This window comes from Nycticebus coucang, chromosome 10 (assembly GCF_027406575.1).
Source record: "Nycticebus coucang isolate mNycCou1 chromosome 10, mNycCou1.pri, whole genome shotgun sequence".
Classification (NCBI taxonomy): domain Eukaryota; kingdom Metazoa; phylum Chordata; class Mammalia; order Primates; family Lorisidae; genus Nycticebus; species Nycticebus coucang.
In genome coordinates this window covers 43866582-43891279 of record NC_069789.1, presented here as the reverse complement: position 1 = coordinate 43891279, position 24698 = coordinate 43866582, and the positions used below count along the sequence as shown (strand labels likewise).

At 35.7% G+C, this 24698-nt stretch overlaps 2 protein-coding genes across 4 annotated transcripts in view; one reads left to right on the top strand and one right to left on the bottom strand.

Moving 5' to 3' along the window:
• Positions 1 to 7101, bottom strand: part of GPATCH2 (G-patch domain containing 2) — a 191419-nt gene extending 184318 nt beyond the window's left edge. For both annotated transcript variants that reach the window (XM_053606808.1, XM_053606809.1), the window contains exon 1: positions 6916 to 7101. In XM_053606808.1, coding sequence (XP_053462783.1) covers positions 6916 to 6971 — 56 coding nt within the window. In that variant the 5' untranslated portion in view covers positions 6972 to 7101. The remainder of the gene's footprint in view (positions 1 to 6915) is intronic.
• Positions 7102 to 7201: 100 nt separating this feature from the next.
• The window catches only part of SPATA17 (spermatogenesis associated 17), a 287476-nt gene continuing 269979 nt past the window's right edge, over positions 7202 to 24698 (top strand). For both annotated transcript variants that reach the window (XM_053606767.1, XM_053606768.1), the window contains exon 1: positions 7202 to 7441. In XM_053606767.1, coding sequence (XP_053462742.1) covers positions 7260 to 7441 — 182 coding nt within the window. In that variant the 5' untranslated portion in view covers positions 7202 to 7259. The remainder of the gene's footprint in view (positions 7442 to 24698) is intronic.

Genomic DNA, 24698 nt, shown 5'->3' with positions numbered 1-24698 from the left:
AATCCCAACTAAAAACCATCTTAAAGAGTCAGTAATACTATCAGTTAATGTTAAGCTGCTTCACTAACATCTCTCAGGTAAAAGTAGCACCAAATGGCCTCTCTGAAATAAAGTCCTTGAGAGGGAACATCATGTAATCAATAGTTCTTTCACTTCCTTTGACTTGGCATTTATATCAAAGTATCAGAAGACTCTTGTACTGAAATAAAGATATTTTGTTAAATAAGACCTTTCCTATTAGAGAAGAAAGCTGGAAACATACAACTTTTCTGTAAAAATCTGTACTTAGTGATCATCCAGTTTTAAAAGTTTGAATTACAGTCAGTGAATATACTACTTCACTAATTTGAGATTTTTATATTCGCATTTGTAGTGATTTATTTTCATTTGGAAACGAAATCTTTAGGGAACAGTTAGCAATGGGTAATGTCTATGGTAACAGTTCATTAGTAATTTTATTAAAGACAGCCCAAAGGAATAGACTATCCCAAAACAAATCCAGATAAGGTTGGATTTTATAAAAAGAAATTACTTGGGTAGGTAAGTACTTTGTTTTTTTTTCGGGTGGTTATTAGATATGCCGAGCAATATTAAAATGTATGATCAATCCAAGATTGCTATGCAAGTTTTGTTTTAAATTTTAGGCCATAGGTCAAGTTTGTTTGTACTCCTTTAGGCAATACTAAATACCCAGTAAACAAGTTAACTGCCAATCTTGGGTTCCTTACCAACATGCTCTAATCAATTCAGAAAAAGACCTTCCTAAAATTGTATGTTTTAAGAGTAAGGAAGATAAATTACTGTAGAAAACATGGAGTTTAGGGTTTTCCTTCAAATGTTTCTGGTTCAAGGAAGAATAAGGAAGCTGCTTTAGTCCTAATTTATTGCTAGTATCTATCTCCCCTAAGAACTGGGAGGTGACTACGGGCTCAAGAGTTTTTAAATGTCAGCAATATGTGTATATAAGTGGGCATAAGAGGAATAAAGAAAGACTAGAAAATAGATCCTCCCAATCACTAATAGTCAACTACTTTGTCTATGACTACTGCGTTTGAAAGCTCTATTAATAATAACTGCTATTCCTAATTAGGAGAAATACAGACAAGAAATAATTTCCTTGCCTGGATGCAATACAAATAACTGTATGAAAAGAAGATACATGTGTATCTACTGAATAAACTCTACGAGTTTAAAAAAAAAAAAAAAAAGCCTTGTAGATATAACTAAACAGCAACAACAATAAAAAACCCTGACTACAGGTATTAACTAGTTAAGGAAAAAGAAACTGAATCCTGTTTACATAGGTCACTATGAAAGTTTTATAGTCCATTACTTTACTTCCAAGAAACACAATTGACAGTGTCCTTTCTGATTCACCTGTGCAAGTTTCAACTTGCTCAGCTTATTAGAATTGCTAAAAAGAATTCATTTGTTTCCATCCATGTGGATTTTACGTTTCTTGATTTTTCTGTACTTTTCATAATGATCCACATATCACCTAGCACATGGTAAAATTATCTTTGTCTCTCTAAAATATGGATTATTTCTTTTATAAAAGTTAAGTAATTTTAGAAGTGGAATGCTAAAAGTAAGTCTCTTATTGCTCAGTACAACTGCTTAATTGGTTTTCAAAAATTTAAGGAAAGAATTATAGTTTCTGTATGAATAAAAATCCAAAGTGTACAAAAACACTGTCATAATAGACGGTACATAGACAAAAACTATTTTGATGAATATATGTTATTACTACACACAAACTTAAGAAAAAGACAATCCTGGAATTACATGCCTTCGTATCATGTTAGCTTTTGTTTAAGATAGGAAAGGTTGGTTGGTCCTAAAAGTATACAGCAAACAGCCAAATGACATAAATCAAAATTAATGCATAACAGTGTAGACTATGAAAATGGGTAACTAAACATTAAAATAGTAAGCCTTGCCACTTCAAGGGCAAATGACTAATGACTTCATGACTAATTTAACACACTACAGTCTCTAATAATTATTTTAAGTCTAAGATTTCTGCTTCTCATAAAATTTATAAAATTCCTTCCTGAATGGTAATATTATTTATCCAAACAAGGCTTTATCTTAACCTTGTAATCTACATGGTATTAAAACACTATTCCTTCAATTTTCTCTTTATATAATATACTGGGGGGGGTCATGTTAGAAAATTAATAACAATCCTAATGGTAAATGCTAACACTTATGCTATTTAGAAATTGCTTGACTTACCTATTAAATTATAAATCAGAAGCAACCTTTTTCTTTCTTTCTCTTTTTTTTTTTTATACAGTCTCACTTTGTTACCCTCTATAGAGTGCGATTCCGTCATAGCTCACAGCAACCTCAAATTCTTGGGCTCAAGCAATTCTCTTGCCTCAACCTCTGGAGTAGCTGGGACTACAGGTGCCTGCCACAATGCCAGGATACTTTTAGAGACGGGGACTGGCTCTGGCTCAGGCTGGCCTCGATCAAACCCATGAGCTCAGCGATCCTCTGCTGTGGCCTCCCTGAGTGCTGGGATTACAGGCTTAAGTCACTGAGTCTGGCCTAGAAGCAAACATTTTCTCTCTTTTTGAAAGAGATGGGGGTGGGAGAATATCTTATTTTGAAACATATAAATGATTAATTGATACTTTACATTAACACTAGGCAATAAATATGGAATAGAATTCTCTACAGAAAAAAAGGCTTGTAGAAAACTGTAGCGAATATGAGCTTTGAAGTCAAAGCTATTAATTTGGAAGCTAAATTCTTTTATATTCACTAGTCATAAGAACCTGGACAAACTACTTCTCTTCTGTTTATTAAACATGAAAATGGGAATGGTTTCTACCTTGAAGTTATTTTTGTGAGGATGAGATTGAGTACTTAATATTTGAGACAAGTTGTTTTAACTTTCAACAACCTCTATCCACAAATTAGAAAACTGGTCACTGAAACATCAAATTAAAGGTGTAACAATACTGTGAATCCTGGGGGTATCACAGCAGAAGTAAAGGCCTCAACCCTTTTGAGGTCAGCCTTTGAGGCTAAAAAAAAAAGTTCCAGGTTAAAAAAATTAATGTATGTCTGACCTACTCCCACCTTAATAATATACAGATATAAACGAAAATGAAAAAGATTAAAGAAAATAATCCTTCCCAGTTAAGAGTCAGTAGGTTCTCACCAAAAAGAAAAGTGATTTCCCACAACGGAAGCAAAAGCTCCACTGTATTGAAGAGCAAGTGCTGCTGGCCGCTTCTACTTTGTCACCACAGGAACATTCAGGAAGCTTTCTTTCCTCATTACCCTGGCAGCTTGATGATAACCAAACCATGATTGTCTTTAAGGAAAACAGTTTAGTTCTACTTTCCAAATTAGTGATTTATAAGGCAAGATCACTTATTATCTAAAATTGAAGGCCATTCTTTGACTTTTCTTTTTTGTTACTTCATTTACTATCTTCAGGGGTCACTCAAAACTTCTTTCTTTATACGCTAATATACTTCAAAATGTAAACTACTGAATAAAAAACTGCCTAAATATAGTCAAAGTCTAAAATAAAACAAAAAACTTTATAATCTAAAAATTCATTCATTCTAATTCTTATCAACATGCATACATATTCAAGAGTATTCAGGCAAGCCTTCAGTAGGTAGAAAATGAGTCTTATTTATTGCTTATACATGGTACATGCTCAACAAGTATTTGCTGAATACATAATATATCCTAAATTCCTATATTAAAAATGAGAATAAACAAGAATGGAAGAAAAAGATTCCAATGTACTCAGCCCTACTATGAAACCAATTTATAGCTTTCATATGAAATCTATAACCCAATTATAGCTCAAGAAGAACAGGAAAAGGGAAAGGGAGGGGAGGGGAGAGGGGAGGATGGGTGGAGGGAAGGTAATTGGTGGGACCACACCTACAGTGCATTTTACAAGGGTACATGTTAAATTTACTAAGTGTAGAATATAAATGTCTTAACACAGTAACTAATAAAATATGGTGAGGGCTATGTTAACCAGTTTGATGAAAAAATTTCAAATTGTATATAAAAACAGCACATTGTACCCATGACTACATTAACGTACACAGCTATGATTTAATAAAAAATAATTAAAAATAAATAAAAATGAGAATAAAGACAATATTAATTAGTTGTACCTTGCATACTGCTCGATACATAACAGATTTCTTTTATTAAAAACTGTTGAATGAACAAACCAATGAATGACTAAATGAACAAATAAAAGAAAAATTCAATCCATATTCCAAAATTTCTGTCATATTAACAAGCCAGTCACTCTTAAGTTTTTAGTTAGAAGTTAAGGGGACATTATCAAAAACAGTTTAAAGATTTCACCTTAACATAAATAAGGATGCTAAGAAGTTATACCAAAATTAATGAATTATTTGTCCAGAATCACACAGTTGTTGCTTTGATTCTGAAAGCAAAACCTGACTCAAATAAACCTACAGTATTCATCTGAGTTCAAGACAAAGAGAAGAAAAAAACAACCCCAAACCAGTTATTAAAAAAATGCGGTTTTTACTATGCAATTTGCTAGATTTAAGAAAAGTAAAATACCAAATAGGCATGAAAGTGCAGAAACATGGGTCCAGAATAAATAGTTTATTTCAATGGCTTTTTAAAAAACAAAGACACCCACCAAAGTTAAAAATACAGAATACCACAGTTCTATAAATAAATCTGTATTTGCCCATTTGGTGTCTAAAAATTGAAAAACCAACCTCCATATTGGAGAAAAAGTTGAAAAAGTCAGTATGAGAGGTTAGTCAGCAATTCCAGATTGGCTAACAAATCTGGGCATACAGTTTCTAATTTATGTATTCCTTCAGATACTACAACATATTCTAGTAGACAGGCAATATACTGGGGTGGTTAAGAATTTCCTGTAGGTACACAGGTATCCTTTGATATGACATGTAGGCCAGTTATTTAAGCTATCTCTGCCTCTGTGTCACTTTATCTAAACTGCAAAGAATGATATGTCAAAAGATTTACATGAGATGACATATATAGGTAAAACCTAGTACCAAATTAACTGCATCGTAGTCCCCACTGGCCCTATAATTTATTACTGGGATAAAGCATACATGCATGGTATATGTTTGTTCATTGATGTAAAGAAAAATTCTGTTGGGCACAGTGTCTCACACCTGTGATGATAGCACTCTGGGAGGCTAAGGCCAGTGGATTGCATGAACTCAGGGGTTTGAGACCAGCCTGAACAAGAAAAATTTTGAATTATTGGACAGTTATGCAGATAAACTAGAAAATACAGCTCCCAATTTTCTGGAAAATATCCATTCTGTCAAATCAAGTATGATTTTAAGAATATCATTCAAAAACACTAAATGCTAGGCACTATGTTACACTATGGTGCCGTCAGAAATGTTAAGTTGTATGCTGATAAGCCCTTTAAAAGGGTACCAAGGGAGGTTTCTCCCTATTATAAAAAGGTGTTTAACCTTGGTACAAGGTAGAAGAAGGAATTGAAAGAGTCATATTTTTAAATGAGTCAACTATCCAGTACTTCAATATCACCACTGGATATTGTGATAGCATTTCAAAAGCAGACCAATCTACACAGAACATGTTGTCTTCTTCACTTATCAAGATATTGAACGGCGAAACATTAAGGAAAGTAACCTCAAGAGGGAACTCAGGGTGATGGAAATGTCCTTTACCTTGCTTGTTTTGTGTGACAATTACATAAGTATATACAATTACCAAAATTAGTACAATTAAGCACTTAAAAACTTTGAGTTTTATTTTATGCTAATTACATCATTAAAAAATGGTTCTTTAAAAAGTGCTCCCTACTTTTCTTATTGGAAAATATGGTAATTTAAACATAAAATAATGTAATACATACTCACTATAAAATTAACTACAGAATGATCCGACTCAACTCAAAACACTTTTGGCAAGGTATTCTTTTAATTTTTCAGTAACAGGTGATGCAAAAGAAATTCTTTGAGATTCCACACTACTAGAATTCCCCATGTTTTATTTTCTGCAGAATCTAGAAATAGACATACACTGTATGGCCACATTTCTTTCACCTGTTGGTCAAAACTTTATGTTTGAGGATTATCAGTGGGAAATTTGCCTGTTTGTTTCACTGCTTATCTTGTCTATGATCGGAGAAAGGGCTTAGAAGAAAATAGGAGACATATTACAGGGTTTTCAACTAGAATCCCCCAAACCAACGTCTAGCTCTATGGGCTTTCACACGGATAAAGTGTATTAATTTGTGATAGCACTTCAAAAAGTCAAAACTATATAGTACTGTAAAGGTGTACTGGTGATAGGAATAGTATAAAGTCAAACCCCGAACTTAACTCAGGCATTTTTATGATCTGAGGGAACACCTATACAAATCTCATTTTACTAGAACGGAACTCGATGGGATGGAAACAGGTAGGTTACTTCCTCTCCAAAAAAGGAAGTGGGAGGATCCAGTCTCTTCCACTGGATCTAAACTTCCAGAACTCTAGATACTAGATTTCTGGGAGTTGATCTTCCAAAACATTTGTTATAATCTGTTTTAAAATTTTTTCTTTAAAGAAGAGTGAGGATTAAGGCCTGGATTTAGATAAATTCGTCTGTCCTTCGTCTTGTCAACCATCAAGGGAGAGACGAATTGCTTCTGAAATAAAATACCCTGTCGGACGAGAAATCAGCAAACATTTACTGTTTTCCTTCACAAATCTTGAGCACACACCTCGATGCCTCCCTCCCTCAAACTGCGTCCATCCCAGGCACGAGGGACAGCAGGCCCAGATGTCTCCAGATCGTCCATCGCAACTCCCCCTCCGATCCCCTGCAGGTCCAGCGGCCTCTGGCCATCACCCCCGTCCCTGACCTCCCTCCCGGGGCCGCCAGCCTCACCAGCTGTTCCCGGCGGCTGGAGCTCCGATCGGTTGGCGCCCGGCGGCCCCGAACATTAACAACACCCAGGAGCCTGGCCTCGAGGCTCAGGCCCGACAACAGACTCCAACTACTCCCGGACCGGCCACTTGCAAAGAGCACTCCAGCATTTTGAGATGAGCTTCCGGAAGCAAACTGAAGGCGGAAACCGGATGCCGGAAGCAACTATCAGTTCTCCTCCCCTGCTGCTTTCCCTGCTTATCATCGTCTCTTTTTACTCGCTGAAGAGACAGAAGCTAATAAATTAAACTTTTGCCACACAAAATTGTTCAGTTCTCTTTGCATCATTTTCATACTTCACCAGGATGAAAGGAAAGAGGCGTGAAGAAATCGTCGGCCCCCTGGGAACCGCCTTTGGTGCAGCCCGTTGCCGTGGAGACCGACAGAAACACTGGCTGGAAACCCGCGGCCAGGAGGCGATGGCCACGTTAGCCCGGCTGCAATCTCGATCGCTGGCCTTAGGACATCAGTTCTACTTTAGGAACGGGTAAGTCATGGAGGACTGACATAACTTTAGCTATTTGTTCCTCAGAAGTAGCTTCTTATTAACAAACTCCCTAATTTAGTAAGTAGCACCCAATTCTCCCCTTAAAGGGCTGCAGACTTAATCAGAAGTTTAAAAGTAGTGTACCATAACCAGAGAATACAGATCGAAAGGGGTCATCGATGCTCAGTTTGAGATGATTTAAGGGAAAGCCCGGCATAGAAAAAACTGTAAAGTGAAGTTTTTTCCCCACCTTGGACATCATCATTCTGCAGTTTGGTGAAACCTATGTTCTCCCTGTGGAAGGTTTAATAGCCTGACTGGGGTCACCCAGGCTAGCTAGCTTAGTGAGCTCATGTCCTGCAGCTACTTAGGAAGTTGCACCTTAATTATTTCATAAATATCATTTAACTCGATTTTTCTATGACTCATTTGTCTTCTTTAAGTGAAAGTATCTAAACCATTCTCACAAAACAGTTAGCACTAATAAATTAATTAATAGAAGAGGGCCAAGGAAAGTAATAGCAACCTTCTCCATCTCCTTACCCTCAAAGTTCTGGCACAAGAAGAGGTTCATTTTAAATGACCTTCTGGAAGCATTTCCCCAGGAGTTTTTCAAATTTATGAGAAACTGCAAAAAGGTGAAGTAGACTATAATAGAGTGACTCTTATTTATCTCACCTACTACATTGTTGTTCACCATGTGCCTCTCTTAAAGCACCGATCGCAACTTAATTTCTATCATATTTCCTGACACATAATAGCTGCACAATAGTTATTTGTTGAATACTTACAGTAACGACTCTTTCAATCAATCACTAGTTTAAGTAAACATACTATAGACAGCTAAATATAGAAATTGTGTATTTAATTAGCAGTGATTTCACGTGTGTGTCAGGTATTGTATTTATTTGTAACATAAAAGTATAAATGAAGTAGTCTCCATCCCTCATGGTGTTCACAGACTAGTATGGCATATAGTCATTTAAAAAATAATTGTAATTGACTCGGCGCCCATGACTCAGTGAGTAGGGTGCTGGCCACATACACTGAGGGTGGTAGGTTCAAGCCCAGCCCGGCTAAACAACAACGAGAACTGCAACCAAAAAATAGCTGAGCATTGTGACAGGTGCCTGTAGTCCCAGCTACTTGGGAGGCTGAAGAGAATCGCTTAACCCCAAGAGTTAGAGTTACTGTGACACCATGGCACTCTATCGAGGGTGACAATGTGACGCTCTGTCTTAAAAATAAATAAATAATTGCAATAGAGTAAGATGATCAGGGAGGGAAATGACTAACATTTCTTGAGCACTGATTATATAGGATGCATTACACTAGGAACTTTTTCATGTGATATTTCATTTGTTTCCCATAATTTTACAAGTTAGTGTATCAATCTATATTTTAAGAGCTCTAGAATAGTGTTCTAGAAAACCCTGATGATAAATCACTCAAAGGCAAATGATAACCTTTCTCTTAACAGATTTTGGTGTCAACTTTTCCCTATGTCCTGGCTTTTGACAATGGGCACCTTTCCCCAAACATGGAGATTGCTTAAAGAAATGACTACTACCATGCAAAAGCCATGATGAATATAAGCTGGCATTTCTAACATGTCATTTATTATTATTATCAATATTTTCAGTGTTAAAGGAAGTCTCTGAAGGTCATGAGAGGATCAAAATTCCAAAGTTTGTCCTTTTTTTGTTTTTAAAAGCAAAAAAAGCAAAGCAAAGTTTGCCCTTTTTTTTTGTTTTTAAAACCAGGGTATTTATAGCTTTAGGGGGGAAAATCATATAAAATATTAATATATGGAAAAGTAAACAATTTCCTTTAGAAAATATTGTCATTTCCCATCTGTTATTGACTAGGTCATATTTTCCCAACCTTTAATGTGCATTAGAATCGTCTTGAGAACTTGCTAATAATGCAAATTTTGATTCAGTGTGTCTCAGTGCTAGAGAATCTTCATTTTTCACAACAGTTCATATGAGGCCCCATTTTGCATAAAAAGAGAGACTTTGTGGTACAGAAACTGTATATGGGCCTAACATTTAACTTTTATCCTTATGAATTATACATTTATTCCTTTTTTGTATGAAACCACAGAAAATAAGATTCATATACATTGGGTAATTTGGGTAAGGTCACACAACTACTAAGTATCAAAGCCAAGTAATCTAACTCTAAATCCTACATGCTTCGGTGCCACCAGATAAGATTTTCTTCTCCCTGAACCAGTCTAGTTAACTGGCAGCAAGCACCAAGATCCAGAAGTCTAAATGGCTTGATTATACTACTCCAAATCCATTTTATGTGGGAAACAGTGTTGAAGGAAATTTTCTTACTCCTTGGTTTCTTTCAATGTCTTCCTTCTGTGTTGGTAACAAAATAGTAGCAAAAATGTTTCCACTTCCATTGGCACCAAAATGATGCTGAAGTTCAAGGATAACTTTGTTGGGAAAATATACTAGGTACAGTTTGGTTAATTTCTTGAGTCCTCTAAGGCTGGGATTCTGCTGAGAAAAACAGAAGATCCTCTGCCAAAGAGGAAGGTTTCATACAATGAGGGGGTTAGGGAACTTGGGGCAGAATGCATTGCCTGGCCAACTCAAATCCTCTAGAAAAGTGCTCCCACAGGGAATGTTTGGTATTCATCTATATTTTGACTTACCCAGTAAGTAGGCTGAATATTGTATTCTGGACATAGCAGGGTAAAAAAAAGATTGTATATACTTATTATTTGACAGATTATTGGCCCTCTGTTGTTTTTAACTTTTGCTAGTAAGTCACAGCTTCTTTCTTTCTTTTTTTGTTTTCTGAATTGTGAGATTTTCTTTGTGACTTATTGGTCATTTATATTGTATAATATATTTTTTGGAAAGAAAAGTTTGGTATATGTTTATTTATCATGTTGTTCATTTCCCCCATATTTTTATTTACATTTTATCTAGTTAATCTGTAAAATTCCAGGTAGGAATGAATTAAAATATTCCTTTTCCACTGTGTTTCTATTGTAGTATCATTCTTTTTTATGTTGATTTATATGTTATATGTGTACAGGTTGGCTTTTTATTGGAGTCTTTCACCTGTTAGATTTTTTACCTTCAAATTCTACTTGCTGGCTGGGTATGGTGGCTCATGCCTGTAATTCCAGCACTTTGGAAAGCCACAGGAGGAGGATTGCTTCAGGCTAGAAGTTTGACTTCAGCCTGGGCAACATGGCAAGACTCTATTTCTACAAAACCAATTTTTTTAATCAGCTGGGTATACCTGTAGTCCCAGCTGCTTGGAGAGTGAGTCAGGAACATCCCTTGGGCCCATGAGCAGGAGGTTACAAGGAGCTATGATTGCATGACTCCACTCCAGCCTGGGTGACAGAGCAAGATCCTGTCTCAAAAGAAAGAAACAAAGACACTGTCCATAAACAGAAAGAAAGGAAGGAGAGAGAGAAAGATCCTGTTTATAAATAAATAGAGTGAGACTCTTGTCTTAAAAAAAAAAAAAGATGATTTTCTATAGTATTACTGTTGATCCTTCTTTATCTAATAGGTTTTAAATAAGTTCTGTGTATTTTTCTCTGCAAGAGGCAAATTTGGAGGCTTTTAAAAAATCAAAACTAAAGAAGTTTATGATGGGTTAAGTTAGTTTTTATACATCATTATTGTGATTGATATATAGGCATTTTGCTTGTTGCCCTATTTTAAGGAAACTTTAAATACTTATTCCTCTTTTATCATGACTTTTTTCTACTTATGTTGAGGCAAAATATATCTGCAGTAGAACCTCTGTAGTTGAGCACTTACATGGACCACCTCCTTAAGTTGATCAAGTTTTCATACCTCACACATGCACCACATGTACTTATTAGTACAAGAGGTCTAGTTCCTTATGTTGACCAGCTCTGTGTATTGACCCGTTTGTTACAGTCCCTTAGGTGGTCAACTTAAAAAGGTTCTACTGTATTTTATTTGAGATTTTAAAATAAAAGAACTTATTTCTAACATTTCTTATGAGAACTTAAGGTATTCTGTGATTCTCAACACTGTAATTGGGAATTAAATATTCACTAATTAAACACATCCTGATCTACCATATGCTAAGTACTATTATAGGTATTGTACAAAAAGTGATTAGGGAAAAAACATTAAAAAGTACACTTGTATGTAGTTTTTGAGCTTGGGATAAGTGTAATGGGAAAGAATAAAGCAAAGTAAAGTGAACAGAGTGAACAAAGACATAGAATGGTGTGGAAGGCTCTTCTGAAGGGACATTTATGCATTATAGTGACAGTCCTATAAAAAGTGAACAAACGGTCACACTGGATAGATACCTGGGGGAAGAGCCTTCAGGAGCTGGGATATCAAGTGTTCTGTTGTCAAAAGCCTGGAAGGACGTGTCAGAGGGCATCGTTACTAAAGCAAAGTGAGCGAATATGGGCCACGTTATCTGGGGCTTTCAAGCACACTAATATAGGATTTTACTCTGATTGAGACAGGAAGCCATGGGGAGTTTTCAGCAGAGAAGTGACATGATCTGATTTCTGTACATAAAAATAAGAAGTGGTAAAGTAACCGCTGACTTAAAGTTAGATAAAGCATTTTGCTTTAGTTTTCTACTTCCCTCCTCCACTTCCATCTTTAACTCTTCGTGGCCACATTTTTGGTTCTTACAAAATTCAATTCAAATATGCTTCTATAAATGAAAAAAAAAATAGATGACAATTGAAAACTTTTAAACCTTATATACCAAGTGTCCCAGAAATCACCATATGTGGGAAAATAGGAAATTGTAGCTAAATGTACCTTTATTTACAAAATATTCATTACAAATTTTATAAAATATTCTCTATGTGTTGGCCACCTCTTCATAAAAGAGGGGTACAGGAAGTGAATGGGAATAGAGATACGGCAGTAGAAAGAGAAATAAAGGTTAATGGAATTCCCACTGTACGCCGAGCATTCTGTTAAATGCTTTCACTAACATTGTATTTGATTATTTACGATAATCTTATGAGGTGATTTTCATTATTCCTAGTTTGCATCTAAAGAAAGTGAGATTTAGACCGTGTAAATCATTTACCTAAGATAAAATAGGTTTAGTGAAGTTTGATTTATTTCAGTCCAAATTTATATTTAGCTTAGGGGACTTTGAATCATTAAATCTCTGCATGGAAGTAAGTACATCAAATATATAAGGTCTAACCTGCCTTTCTAAGGTCAGGTTAAGGAAAAGGAAATACCCAGTATACTACTTTCTAGGGCAAGAATGATGATTTGCCCATACTTATTACTCTTATCAACCTAAATATAATGTTCCTTAAATTGATCTGATTCTGGAATCTCTTATTCCCTTAAATGTAATAAATTTGTTTCTGATTCCAACATGGTAAATTGACTACAGTTTTTGATTGTGTTCTCAGTCTAGTAAACTGTTTTGGTGTTCTTGAATTTGGGCAATGGTCTTAGTCCTATTAACCTAAATAAATAGTTATTTAGGTTATATTAGGTTAGTTGAATAAACGACTCCCTTTCTCTCATTCAATTGATCGCTGAATTTTCTGTTGCAGCTGTACTCAGAATTGAGTATACAAGATTGATTTATGACAAAGTCAGTTCAAATTCTAACTCTTTATTACTTTAGGCTTAAATGTAAAACACTTAAACTTATATTCTTACCTTAATTAAACTCTTTATACAATAGTTTTCTCCGTATTATCTCTATAACAGAGATGATAATGGCTACTGCTATGTTAAGAAGATATGCTAAGAAGGTAAAAGGATCATCTGGCACATTAGTAAGCACCCAATAAATTCATAAATATAATAGGAAGTTACAACAGGTGGGCAAAGGATAAAATGTACATGTTCAACTCAGCGGCTGTGAAAAAGGCAAGTTGATATATTTAATAGGTTGCATAAGCTGCGTGTAGCTCAATAGATTTTTCAGAGATATGTACCTGTGTAGTCGTCTCTCATAAAATCCCTCAGGATTTGTCTTAATGCCATCCCTATTAAAATACCAACATTGTACTTTCAAAACTTGGAAAAAATAATTCTTCACTTTGTATGGAACTAGAAAAAACCTGTATAGCTAAGGCAGTTCTTAATAATAAAAACAAAGCTGGTCTACATTTAGATCCTTGAGTGTTCTCCAAACTTCTTTCCAAAAGGAACATACTAGCTTGCATTCCCACCAGTAGTGCAGAAGTGTTCCCTTTTCTCCACATCCACGCCAACATTTGTAGTTTTGGTGCCATTTGATCCAGCAATTCCTCTATTTGGTGTATATCCAAAAGACCAAAAACCACTTGGCAACAAAGATATTTGCACCATATTGTTCATTGCAGCTCAATTCATAATTGCCATGTCTTGGAGGAAGCCCGAGTGCCCATCAACCCATAAATGGATTAATAAATTATGGTATATGCATACCATGGAATACTATGCAGCCTTAAAAAGATGGAGATTTTACCTCTTTTATGTTTACATGGATGGAGCTGGAAAATATTATTTTTCGTAAAATATCTTAGGAATAGAAAAAAATATCCAGTGTACTCAGTACTACTATGAAACCAATTTATAATCACTCACACTTTCATATGAAAGTTGAATCACAACTATAGCCCAGGATGAAGGAGATAAGGGGAGGGGAATGGGAAAGTAGGGGGGTAGTTCGATAGAGGGAGGGTTAATCGTGAGACCACACCTATGGAGCATATTGCAAGGGTACAAGTCAAACACTGTCTTAACACTGTAATTAAGTAAATGAGGTGAAAGCTATGTTAATTAGTAGGATGTAAGCACTCCAATTTGTACAAATAATCAACACATTGAATCCCACAAGGGCATAAATATATTCGTGATCTATGTATATATGACTTTAAAAAAAAAAAAATCTGGAGGCATCAGCATACCAGACTTTAGGCTGTACTACAAGGCCATAGTGGTCAAGACAGCATGGTACTGGAACAAAAATAAAGACATAGACGTTTGGAATCCAGTAGAAAGCCAGGAAATGAAACTAACATCTTATAGCCACCTAATCTTTAATAAACCAAACAAGAATATGCAATGGGGAAAAGACTCCCTATTCAATAAATGATGCTGGGAGAAATGGATATCCTCATGTAAAAGACTGAAACTGGACCCGCACCTTTCTCCACTCACAAAAATTGATTCAAGATGGATAAAAGACCTAAATTTCGGGCATGAAATGATAAAAATCCTCAAGGAAAGCTTAGGAAAAACACTCGAAGCTCTCGGCCTGGGGAAATACTTTATGAAGAAGACTTCCGTAGCAATGACAACAACAACAAAAATACACAAATGGGACTTAATTAAACTGAAAAGCTTCTGTACAGCTAAGGATACAATAACCAAAGCAAATACACAACGTACACAATGTGAAAGGATATTTGCATTTTTTGAATCAGACAAAAGCTTGATAACTAGGATTTATAGAGAACTCAAATTAATCCACATGAAAAAAGCCAACAATCCCATATTTCAATGGGCAAGAGACATGAATAGAACCTTCTCTAAAGAAGACAGACGAATGTCTAGCAAACATGAAAAAATGCTCATCATCCCTAATTATTAGAGAAATGTAAATCAAAACCACCCTGAGATATCACCTAACCCCAATGAGAATGGCCTGCATCACAAAATCTCAAAACTGCAGGTGCTAGTGGATGTGGAGAGAAGGGAACACTTTTACACTGCTGGTGGGACTTCAATACAGCCTTTTTGGAAGGAAGTATGGAGAGCCCTCAAAGAGCTCAAGCTAGACCTCCCATTTGATCCTGCAATCCCATTACTGGGCATCTACCCAGAAAGAAAAAAGTCCTTTTACCTTAAGGACACTTGCACTAGACTGTTTATCGCAGCTCAATTTGTAACTGCCAAATTGTGGAAGCAACCTAAATGCCCACCAAACCAGGAATGGATTAACAAGCTGTGGTGTATGTATACCATGGAATACTATTCAGCCACACACACAAAAAAAATGGAGACTTTACATCCTTGGTATTAACCTGGATGGAGGTGGAACACATTATTCTTAGTAAAGCATCACGAGAATGAAGAAGCATGAATCCTATGTACTCCATTCTGACATGAGGAGAATTAATGACCTAGGACATGGTGGGGTGTGGGGAAGGGAAGAGCAGACAAAAGGAAGGAGATAGGGGGTAAGGGAAGGGAAGAGCAGAGAAAGGGAAGAAGGGTGGCGGGTAGGGGGTCATTGTGTGTGACAAACCTTTTGGGGGCAGGACACAATTATAAGAGAGACTTTACCTAACAAATGCAATCAATGTAACCTGGTTCTTTGTACCCTCAATGAATCCCCAGCAAAAAAAAAAAAAAAGAAAAAAGAAAAAAGTTTATGAAAGAAAAAAAGGGAAATATTTAAATGATAAAGTATAATTCTAACACCAGCAGCCAACATCAAATGTATTGGTTAAATACAGTAGAGATGGTTCTATTTAATTCAGAAACAAAACAAAAATGCACACTAATTCTTCCTATTATTCATATCCTAAAAGAGGGATCACATTTTGCCAACATGTTAACTACTGCCTCATTGAAGGGGAAAATAATTTTAAAAGTAACTTTTATTATCTGTCAGTCTATCACCACTTGGGTAACCTGAGCAGACAGCCCTGCATAGACATCAGGCAGTGGAGTATCTATTAATAGGCAGATAAACATTGAAGTTATATAGGAAATATTAGTTTAGAGCAAGGAGATTAAGTCAAGAAATCAGAGCAAGTGGTTACTGTGAAGTTGGAATTAATGAATTAAACAGATAGGAACTTTAATAAAAATATAATGATAATATTTATATAAATAAAATTAGAGGAAAAGTTACTGCAACCAATTTTTAAAAATATTTTTAATTTAAATTGCAATAAATGCATTAATAAGTAGAATGGTCACTACTGAAATGTAAATGTTTTAGGAAAGCAAATGAAGAAAATATCCATAAATACACAGGACTAGAAAGCATGAGTGATAAGATTTTTAGAAATGAAGGACATATCCAGAGAATGTAGTATGTGAGTAGTAGTCACTGCAGAATTCAGGGTGAGAGAGAGGAAGAGACTGACTAGTAATAAAGAAATACCAGAAGAAAACTTCCCTGAACTGAATAAAGACTATGGCTTTGAAAGAGAAATGACTCTCTTAAGTCCTGATTAGAATTTTTTTTAAGATATATTTCTTAGACACTATCTGGTGAATTTTCATCTAGACAGAAAAGATAAAGGTATTTTTCTAATGAAAGGAATGCCTTATCTGCTGAAGGCAGGAACCCAGAAAACAGAAGAACAATTACAGATGGTGCAAGACAATACCTAAGAATCCTAGCAATGATGGAAGAAAGACATTTTCAGACTTGCAAAGATCCAGAGGTATGTACCCTACCTGAGGAAAGGAACTCAAGAAAGTATTCTCTGTAATAAAAGGAAAATTAAATCAGAACAAACATCTAATAATAGGAGAAGAAGAACAAAAGACATAATAGAAGAAGTGATGAACGATTATATTTGCTGTATTTATAGTTAACTTAAAATGATCATTATGTTACTGAGATTTATGGGATATTTCATGTGTAGCTAGAAGAATCTAATTGACCCTTTAAGTGTTCTCCCTACACATCTCCTTGGACAAGTTCAAAAGTTCATTGTACCTTTTCAATCTTCCAGTGATTGCAAGCATAGTCTTGCTAATATTCCAACAGTACCTAATATAGTTCTTCTTTTTTTAGCTTCTAAAATCAATTTTCTTGCTTCTCTCTGGACTACATGAATGGTCTCTTCACTGACCTTTCCAACTCCCCCAACTCCTCCCTCATCACCCAGTCTCAAAGCCACGGCCATTATGTTTCATGTTTTTGAGGTAGTGACTTAACATATTATCATTTTTTTAAATTTTTGAGTCAAATTAGTAAATCCATTTCTCTTAATTTAGAGACTTTAGTGTCTCTTGGAACAGTCTTTCTGCCTGGATGCAATTTCTGAACCAAATTCAAACTCTCAACATTCATAGTGTCCAACATCTTTTCGTAAGTTAGGTGGGACAAAATGTGGCAACCCATGATCCATAAACAGGAGGGGAAAAAAAAAATCAGTCCACAGAAACAGGTCCGGAAACACAAAAGGGATAGAAAATCAGACAAGGATTTTTAAATAACTTCAAAATAAGCTTAAGGACTTAAAAGAAAAATATAAATATAGGGAGGGGTTAAACGGAACATAAAAAAGAAGCAAATTAAACTTTTAGAGAAAAAAAGCACAGTATCTGAAGTTGAAAATCACTAGATCCATACACATACATACACGTGCACATATTTAAAATTACTGAAACAATCTCAAAGTTATGTTTAGAAATATTACAAATATAATACAAAGTTATTTTTCCTGAATCTTATGAGATGAGCTTGGGCCCTGATGGCTCATTATCCCCGAAATATTTACACACAAGGGCATTTTCTATATAACCACAATTCAATTCTCAAAACCAAGAAATTAACATTGGCACATTTCTACCATCTAATATATACATATTTTTTGAGACAGAGTCTCACTATGTTGTCTTTGGTAGAGTGCTGTGGTGTCACAGCTCACAGCAACCTCAAATTCTTGGGCTTAAGTGATTCTCTTGCCTGGAGCCTCCCAAGAGGCTGGGACTACAGGCACCCACCACAACGCCTGGCTATTTTTTCCTGTTGTTGTTGTCATTGTTGTTTAGCAGTCCCAGGCTGGGTTCAATCCCACCAGCCCCGGAGGATGTGGCCCGCGGCCTAACCACTGAGCATGGCCTCTGAGTCAATCTTCCATTTAATATTAAGACTACAGTTAAGCTTTGCCAATTACCCCAATAATGTTCTTTTGTAGCAAAAAGATCCTGTTTGTCTTGGCTCCTTAGTTACCTTTAATGGGACACATTTTCTCAGTTTTTCTTTAATTTTCATGATCTTGACATTTTTGAAAAGCAGTTATTTTGTAGAATTTCCCACAATTTAAATTTGTCTGATTTTTTTCCTTTGTTTAGATGCACATTATGCATCTTTGGCAGGAATATCTTGGAAATGGTCCTGTGATCTTCTGTCTGTATCCCACTACATACTGCATGATTTTGATTTGCCTTGGAATTACTGACAGTATTCATTTGGATGACTTGATTAAGATGATATCTGCTAGGCCTTTCCACTAGAACCTTCTCTCTTCTTTTCCCTTGGTAGTTAATATGTATTTAAAAAAATTTTGAAACATTCCTTTGAAACATCCCTTCCTCATCAAATATTACATCTATATATTTGTATGGACTCATAGTTTGTTATTATATTTAATGGATTAAAATCCTTTTCCCTTATTTATTTTTGTGCTAACATTGGCCCAGATTTGGCCAGTGAAAACCACGGCAGGCTCTTCCTGTGTCCTGATCATTGTAACTCTTTCTGGCTTCTTAGCACAAAAAAGTTCGCAGGTTCATGTTGTACTTCTGACCCGGAGCCATCCATTTCTCTAAAGAACCCTGGTTCCTTCTGGTAAACGCACAATGCTATTGGACGTTACTGCTCGTAGGCCTTCTCAGTGGGCAGAGCTAGGGAATATGTGTGTCTATACATTTGTACACAAGTTACATCTATGCTTATTTCTATGTCTATCTAGTGGTCATTGTACATGTGTATATTGAAATTCTTGAGTTTACGTTGACAACTCTGTTTGAAATTCACCGCCACAGCTTCATTCTAGTTTTTCTCCCTTTTCTAACATCAAGAAACCTGGCTCCCATTATCTTTTGTATATTGATGTATTTGAGTAATCCCTCTGTACATAACCACACTCCCGTCACCACAGCAGTCCCCTCTCTTACATCGATACTCTCCTCACCCAGTGTGGACGCCACCTCCCCGTGTCCAACCATCGCCTCCCCACCGACTTGCATGCCCTCCTCATCACTCTTGGGCTGTGACTCCCTGTGCACCTTCCTCATGTTTCCTCCACATGCCAAAGCCAGGCCTCCTGTTTATGAAATCCTCCCTTTATTATGCTGAGACCACGAAGTCCCACTCAGGTGGCCCCCACATATGGGAGCTCACCTTAATTCACACAGACTCTGAGACCCTCCTCCTGAGCCACTGTGCTCCCCTTCTGCTCCTCTGGCAGAGTCCCTTACTTTCCTTGCCCATTCCCAATGACTTGAGGGCATAATTGTTTAGGAAATGAAGTGAAGTGAACAGGAAGAAGAAGAAAAGTAAATATAAGATTTTTTTTAATGCAGTAATAATAAAAACCTCTATGATAAATTGTGGTAACTCTATCAGCTAATACAAGTGTATTTGCAAAACATTATTCATTGGGCTGTCACCTAATTATAATAATGAAGACTATCAATGAAAAACAAAGCATAGGTTCTAGTTCTAAAATATAGTCCTATTTCTCAACAAGTGCCTGTTATTAATTGCATGAATGTTAATCAGAACACAAAGTATAGATTAAGTGTACCGTAGTTTCTGTCTGTAAGGATCCTGAAACCCTTAAGACCTAATAGTGAAATCATCTGCAAACAATAATCATTGTATATATCAATGTCTCTGATATCACAGAGCAGCTAATATTGGATTTTTATTCCTATAGTCTAAAATACCATAAATTACATAATAATGAAAGAGTATTGCGTTTTTAATCTAGCATTTATTCATGGATGATATGCATAGGTCAGAATAAGTAGTATCTGTTAATGTGTAAAATGCATATTTTTTGCATATTACTGGGAAGATATTTAACCACACATTCTTTTCTCATTTGCTATTTATTGTCAGTTAATTTCTGGCTACTAATGACACACATGAATATAGTGTTATCCAGGATTATAGTACTTATTTCTAGTTGATGATGAAGTGACTGGAAACTTCCAGCTTTTTCTTGATGTTTTATTACATTACTGGTAATACTTTTGGTCTTTCATCATTATTAATTCATTTAGTATTCATTGTGATAATGCTGATCATAATAAATTTATTTCAAATTCACGTAGATGTCATATTTTATTCACTGCTATAGGATTTTCACTGTAATTTGGAACTAATTAATATACCATTAAAATAAAGCGTTACCCACATTTTTCATTTTAAACATAAAATGTCTAGCAGTTCATGACATATTGTATGAATTCAGTATTCAGCATCCCAGTGGTAACCCAAGCATCTGTAAATTTCATTTTTAAGCAGTTAAAAAAAAAAAAGACGAGAGAAATGTTTATATTATAGAAGACAAAATTTAGCATGTAAGTTACAGCTTAGCAGTAAGTTAGCTACTAGGTATTTTTCAGTGTTCCTTCCCTCTCCCCGCTTTTTTTTTTGAAAGTGTCTCACTCTGTCTACCCTAAGTAGAGTGCCGTGGTATCATCACAGCTCACAGCAACCTCTGACCCTTGACCTCAAGCAATCCTCTTGTCTCAGTTTTTCTATTTTTAATAGAGATGAGAGTCTCACCTTGCTCAGGCTGGTCTGTAATTCCTGAACTCAAGCAATCCACCTGTCTCCACCTCCCAGAGTGCTAAGATACAGGTCCGAGCCACAGCATCGGCCCGTGTTCCTTCCTTTTAACTGTGATGTATAATCCTTATTAACATAATGTATTTGTATTTATATGCATTATTGTTAATACTCCAAAAAAACAGATTATTTAAATTTTCCACTTGACTGATGTCAACAGGAGAAATTAAACAGCATCAACTCAAAACATTTAATTTGATTGATTCTCTTCTGCACTTCTATTGGCAATTACTAATATACATGAGTTAGTTCAAACTAAAACATTAATAACTAATACAGTAGCTAAAAACATGGCTTCAAAAGAAGTATTAGGCATATCTGTGTGCCTTATTCATATTTTTCTTCCTTATTTTGCAAAGGTAACTAGTTGCTGATTGTTGATGGAGAAGGAAAACGTGTTTTCAGTAACTTAAGTGGACCAAATTAAAAGGATGGAAAACAAATCTAGTATATTTCTGTTAAATGATCAAACTAAAAAGGTTAAATAACTATAATAAACATTATCTCTTTTTTTTTATTAAATCATAGCTGTGTACATTAATGTGATCATGGGGCAACATACACTGGTTTTATAGACCGTTTGACACATTTTCATCGTACTGGTTAACATACCCTTCCTGGCATTTTCTTAGTTATTGTGTTAAGACATTTATATTCTACATTTACTAAGTTTCACATATACCCTTGTAAGATGCACCACAGGTGTAATCCCACCAATCACCCTCCCTTTGCCCACCTCCCCCCTCCCTCCCATTCCTTTCCCTTTTCCCCCTATTCTTGGGTTATAACTGGGTTATAGCTTTCATGTGAAAGCCATAAATTAGTTTCATAGTAGGGCTAAGTACATTGGGTACTTTTTCTTCCATTCTTGAGATACTTTACTAAGAAGAATATGTTCCAGCTCCATCCATGTAAACATGAAAGAGGTAAAGTCTCCATCTTTCTTTAAAGCTGCATAATATTCCATGGTGTACATATACCACAATTTATTAATCCACTCCTGGATCATTGGGCACTTGGGCTTTTTCCATGACTTAGCAATTATAAATTGGGCTGCAATAAACATTCTGGTACAAATATCTTTGTTAAGATGTGATTTTTGGTCTTCTGGGTATATGCCTAGTAGAGAAATTATAGGATTGAATGGCAGATCTATTTTTAGATCTCTAAGTGTTCTCCAAACATCTTTCCAAAAGGAATGTATTAATTTGCATTCCCACCAGCTGTGTAGAAGTGTTCCCTTTTCTCCATATCCACGCCAACATCTCTGGTCTTGGGATTTTGTGATATAGGCTAATCTTACTGGAGTTAGATGATATCTCAAAGTAGTTTTTATTCGCATTTCTCTGATGATTAAAGATGATGAGCATTTTTTCATATGTCTGTAGGCCATGCGCCTGTCTTCTTCAGAGAAGTTTCTCTTCAAGTCCCTTGCCCAGCCTGCGATGGGATCACTTGTTCTTTTCTTGCTTATATGTTTGAGTTCTCTGTGGATTCTGGTTATTAAACCTTTGTAGGAGACATACCTGCAAATATCTTCTCCCATTCTGAGGGCTGTCTGCTTGCTTTACTTACTGTGTTCCTGGCTGTGCAGAAACTTTTTAGTTTGATAAGGTCCCAGTAGTGTATTTTTGAAGCTGCTTCAATTGCCTGGAGGGTCGTCCTCATAAAGTACTCACCCAGACCGATTTCTTCAAGTGTTTTCCCTGCACTCTCTTCTAGTATTTGTATAGTTTCATGTCTTAAGTTTAAATCTTTAATCAAGTGAGAGTCTATCTTAGTTAATGGTGAAAGGTGTGGGTCCAATTTCAGTCTTCTGCAGGTTGCCAGCCAGTTCACCCAGCACCATTTGTTAAATAGGGAATCTTTTCCCCACTGAATGTTTTTAATTGGCTTGTGAAAGATCAAATAATGGTCAGTAGCTGGATTCATCTCTTGGTTCTCTATTCTGTTCCAGACATCTACTTCTCTGTTTTTGTGCCAATACCATGCTGTTTTGTCGATTTGTAGTATAGTCTGAGGTCTGGTAGTGTGATTCCTCCTGCTTTGTTTTTATTTCTGAGTAATGTTTTGGCTATTCGAGGTTTTTTCTGATTCCATATAAAATGAAGTATTTTTTCAAGATCTTCAAAAGTATGACAGTGGAGCTTTAATAGGGATTGCATTAAAATAATATTTTGCTTTGGGTAGTATGGACATTTTAACAATGTTGATTCTTCCAAGCCATGAGCATGGTATGTTTTTCCATTTGTTAACATTTTCAGCTACCTTTTCTTAGAGTTTCATAGTTCTCTTTATAGAGCTCTTTCATGTCCTTTGTTAGATAAACTCCCAAATATTTCATCTTCTTTGGCACTACTGTGAATGAAGTAGAGTTCTTAACTTTTTTCAGCGTGACTGTTGTTGATATATATCTTTAAAAGGCTACCAATTTATGAATGTTGATTTTGTAACCTGAGACGCGCTGTATTCCTTGATCACTTCTAAGAGTTTAGTAGTAGAATCCCCAGTGTTTTCCAGGTAAACAATCACATCATTGTGGAGAGCGAAAGTTTGATCTCTTCTGACCCTATATGGATACCCTTGATCGTCTTTTCTTCCCTAATTGTGGTGGCTAAAACTTCCATTACAATGTTAACAAGCAGTGGAGACAATGGGCAGCTTTGTCTGGTTCCTGATCTGAGTGGAAATGATTTCAATTTAACTCCATTCAATACGATATTGGCTGTGGGTTTGCTGTAGATGGCCTCTATCAGTTTAAGAAATGTCCCTCCTATACCAATTTCCTTAAGTGTTCTGATCATGAAGGGATGCTGGATATTATCAAAAGTTTTTTCTGCATCGATTGAGAGAATCATATGGTCTGTGTTTTTTAATTTGTTTATGTGCTGAATTATACTTATGGATTTATGGATATTGAACCAGCCTTGAGACACTGGGATAAAACCAACTTGGTCATAATGTATACTTTGTTTGATGTGTTGCTGGATTCTCTTTGTTAGGATCTTGTTGAATATTTTTACATCTGTATTCATTAGTGATATTGGTCTATAGTTTTCTTTTCTTGTTGGGTCTTTTCCTGGTTTGGGGATCAGGGTCATGTTTGCTTTATAGAACATGTTGGGTAGTCTTCCTTCTTTTTCTACATTTTGGAACAGGTTTTAGTAATATAGGTACTAATTCCTCTTTAAAGGTTTGGTAGAACTCTGACATGAAGCCATCTGGTCCCGGGCTTTTCTTTTTAGGGAGGTTTTGTATGGTTGATGCTATTTCAGAACTTGATATTGGCCTGTTCAACATTTCCACTTCATTCTGGCTAAGTCTTGGAAGGTAACGTGCTTCCAAGTATTGGTCAATTTCCTTCAGATTGTCATATTTATGAGAATAAAGTTTCTTGTAATATTCATTAAGGAATTTTTGAATTGCAGAGGAATCTGTTGTTATTTTGCCTTTGTCGTTTCTGATTGATGAGATTAGAGATTTTACTCATTTTTCCTGGTTAGGTTAGCCAATGGTTTATCTATTTTATTGACCTTTTCAAAAAAACAACTTTTTGATTTATTGATCTGTTGTATATTCTTTTGTTTTCAATTTCATTTAATTCTGCTCTAATTTTGGTTATTTCATTTCTTCTACTGGGTTTGGGTTTGGAATGTTCTTCCTTTTCCAGTTGCTTGAGATACCCCATTAAGTTGTT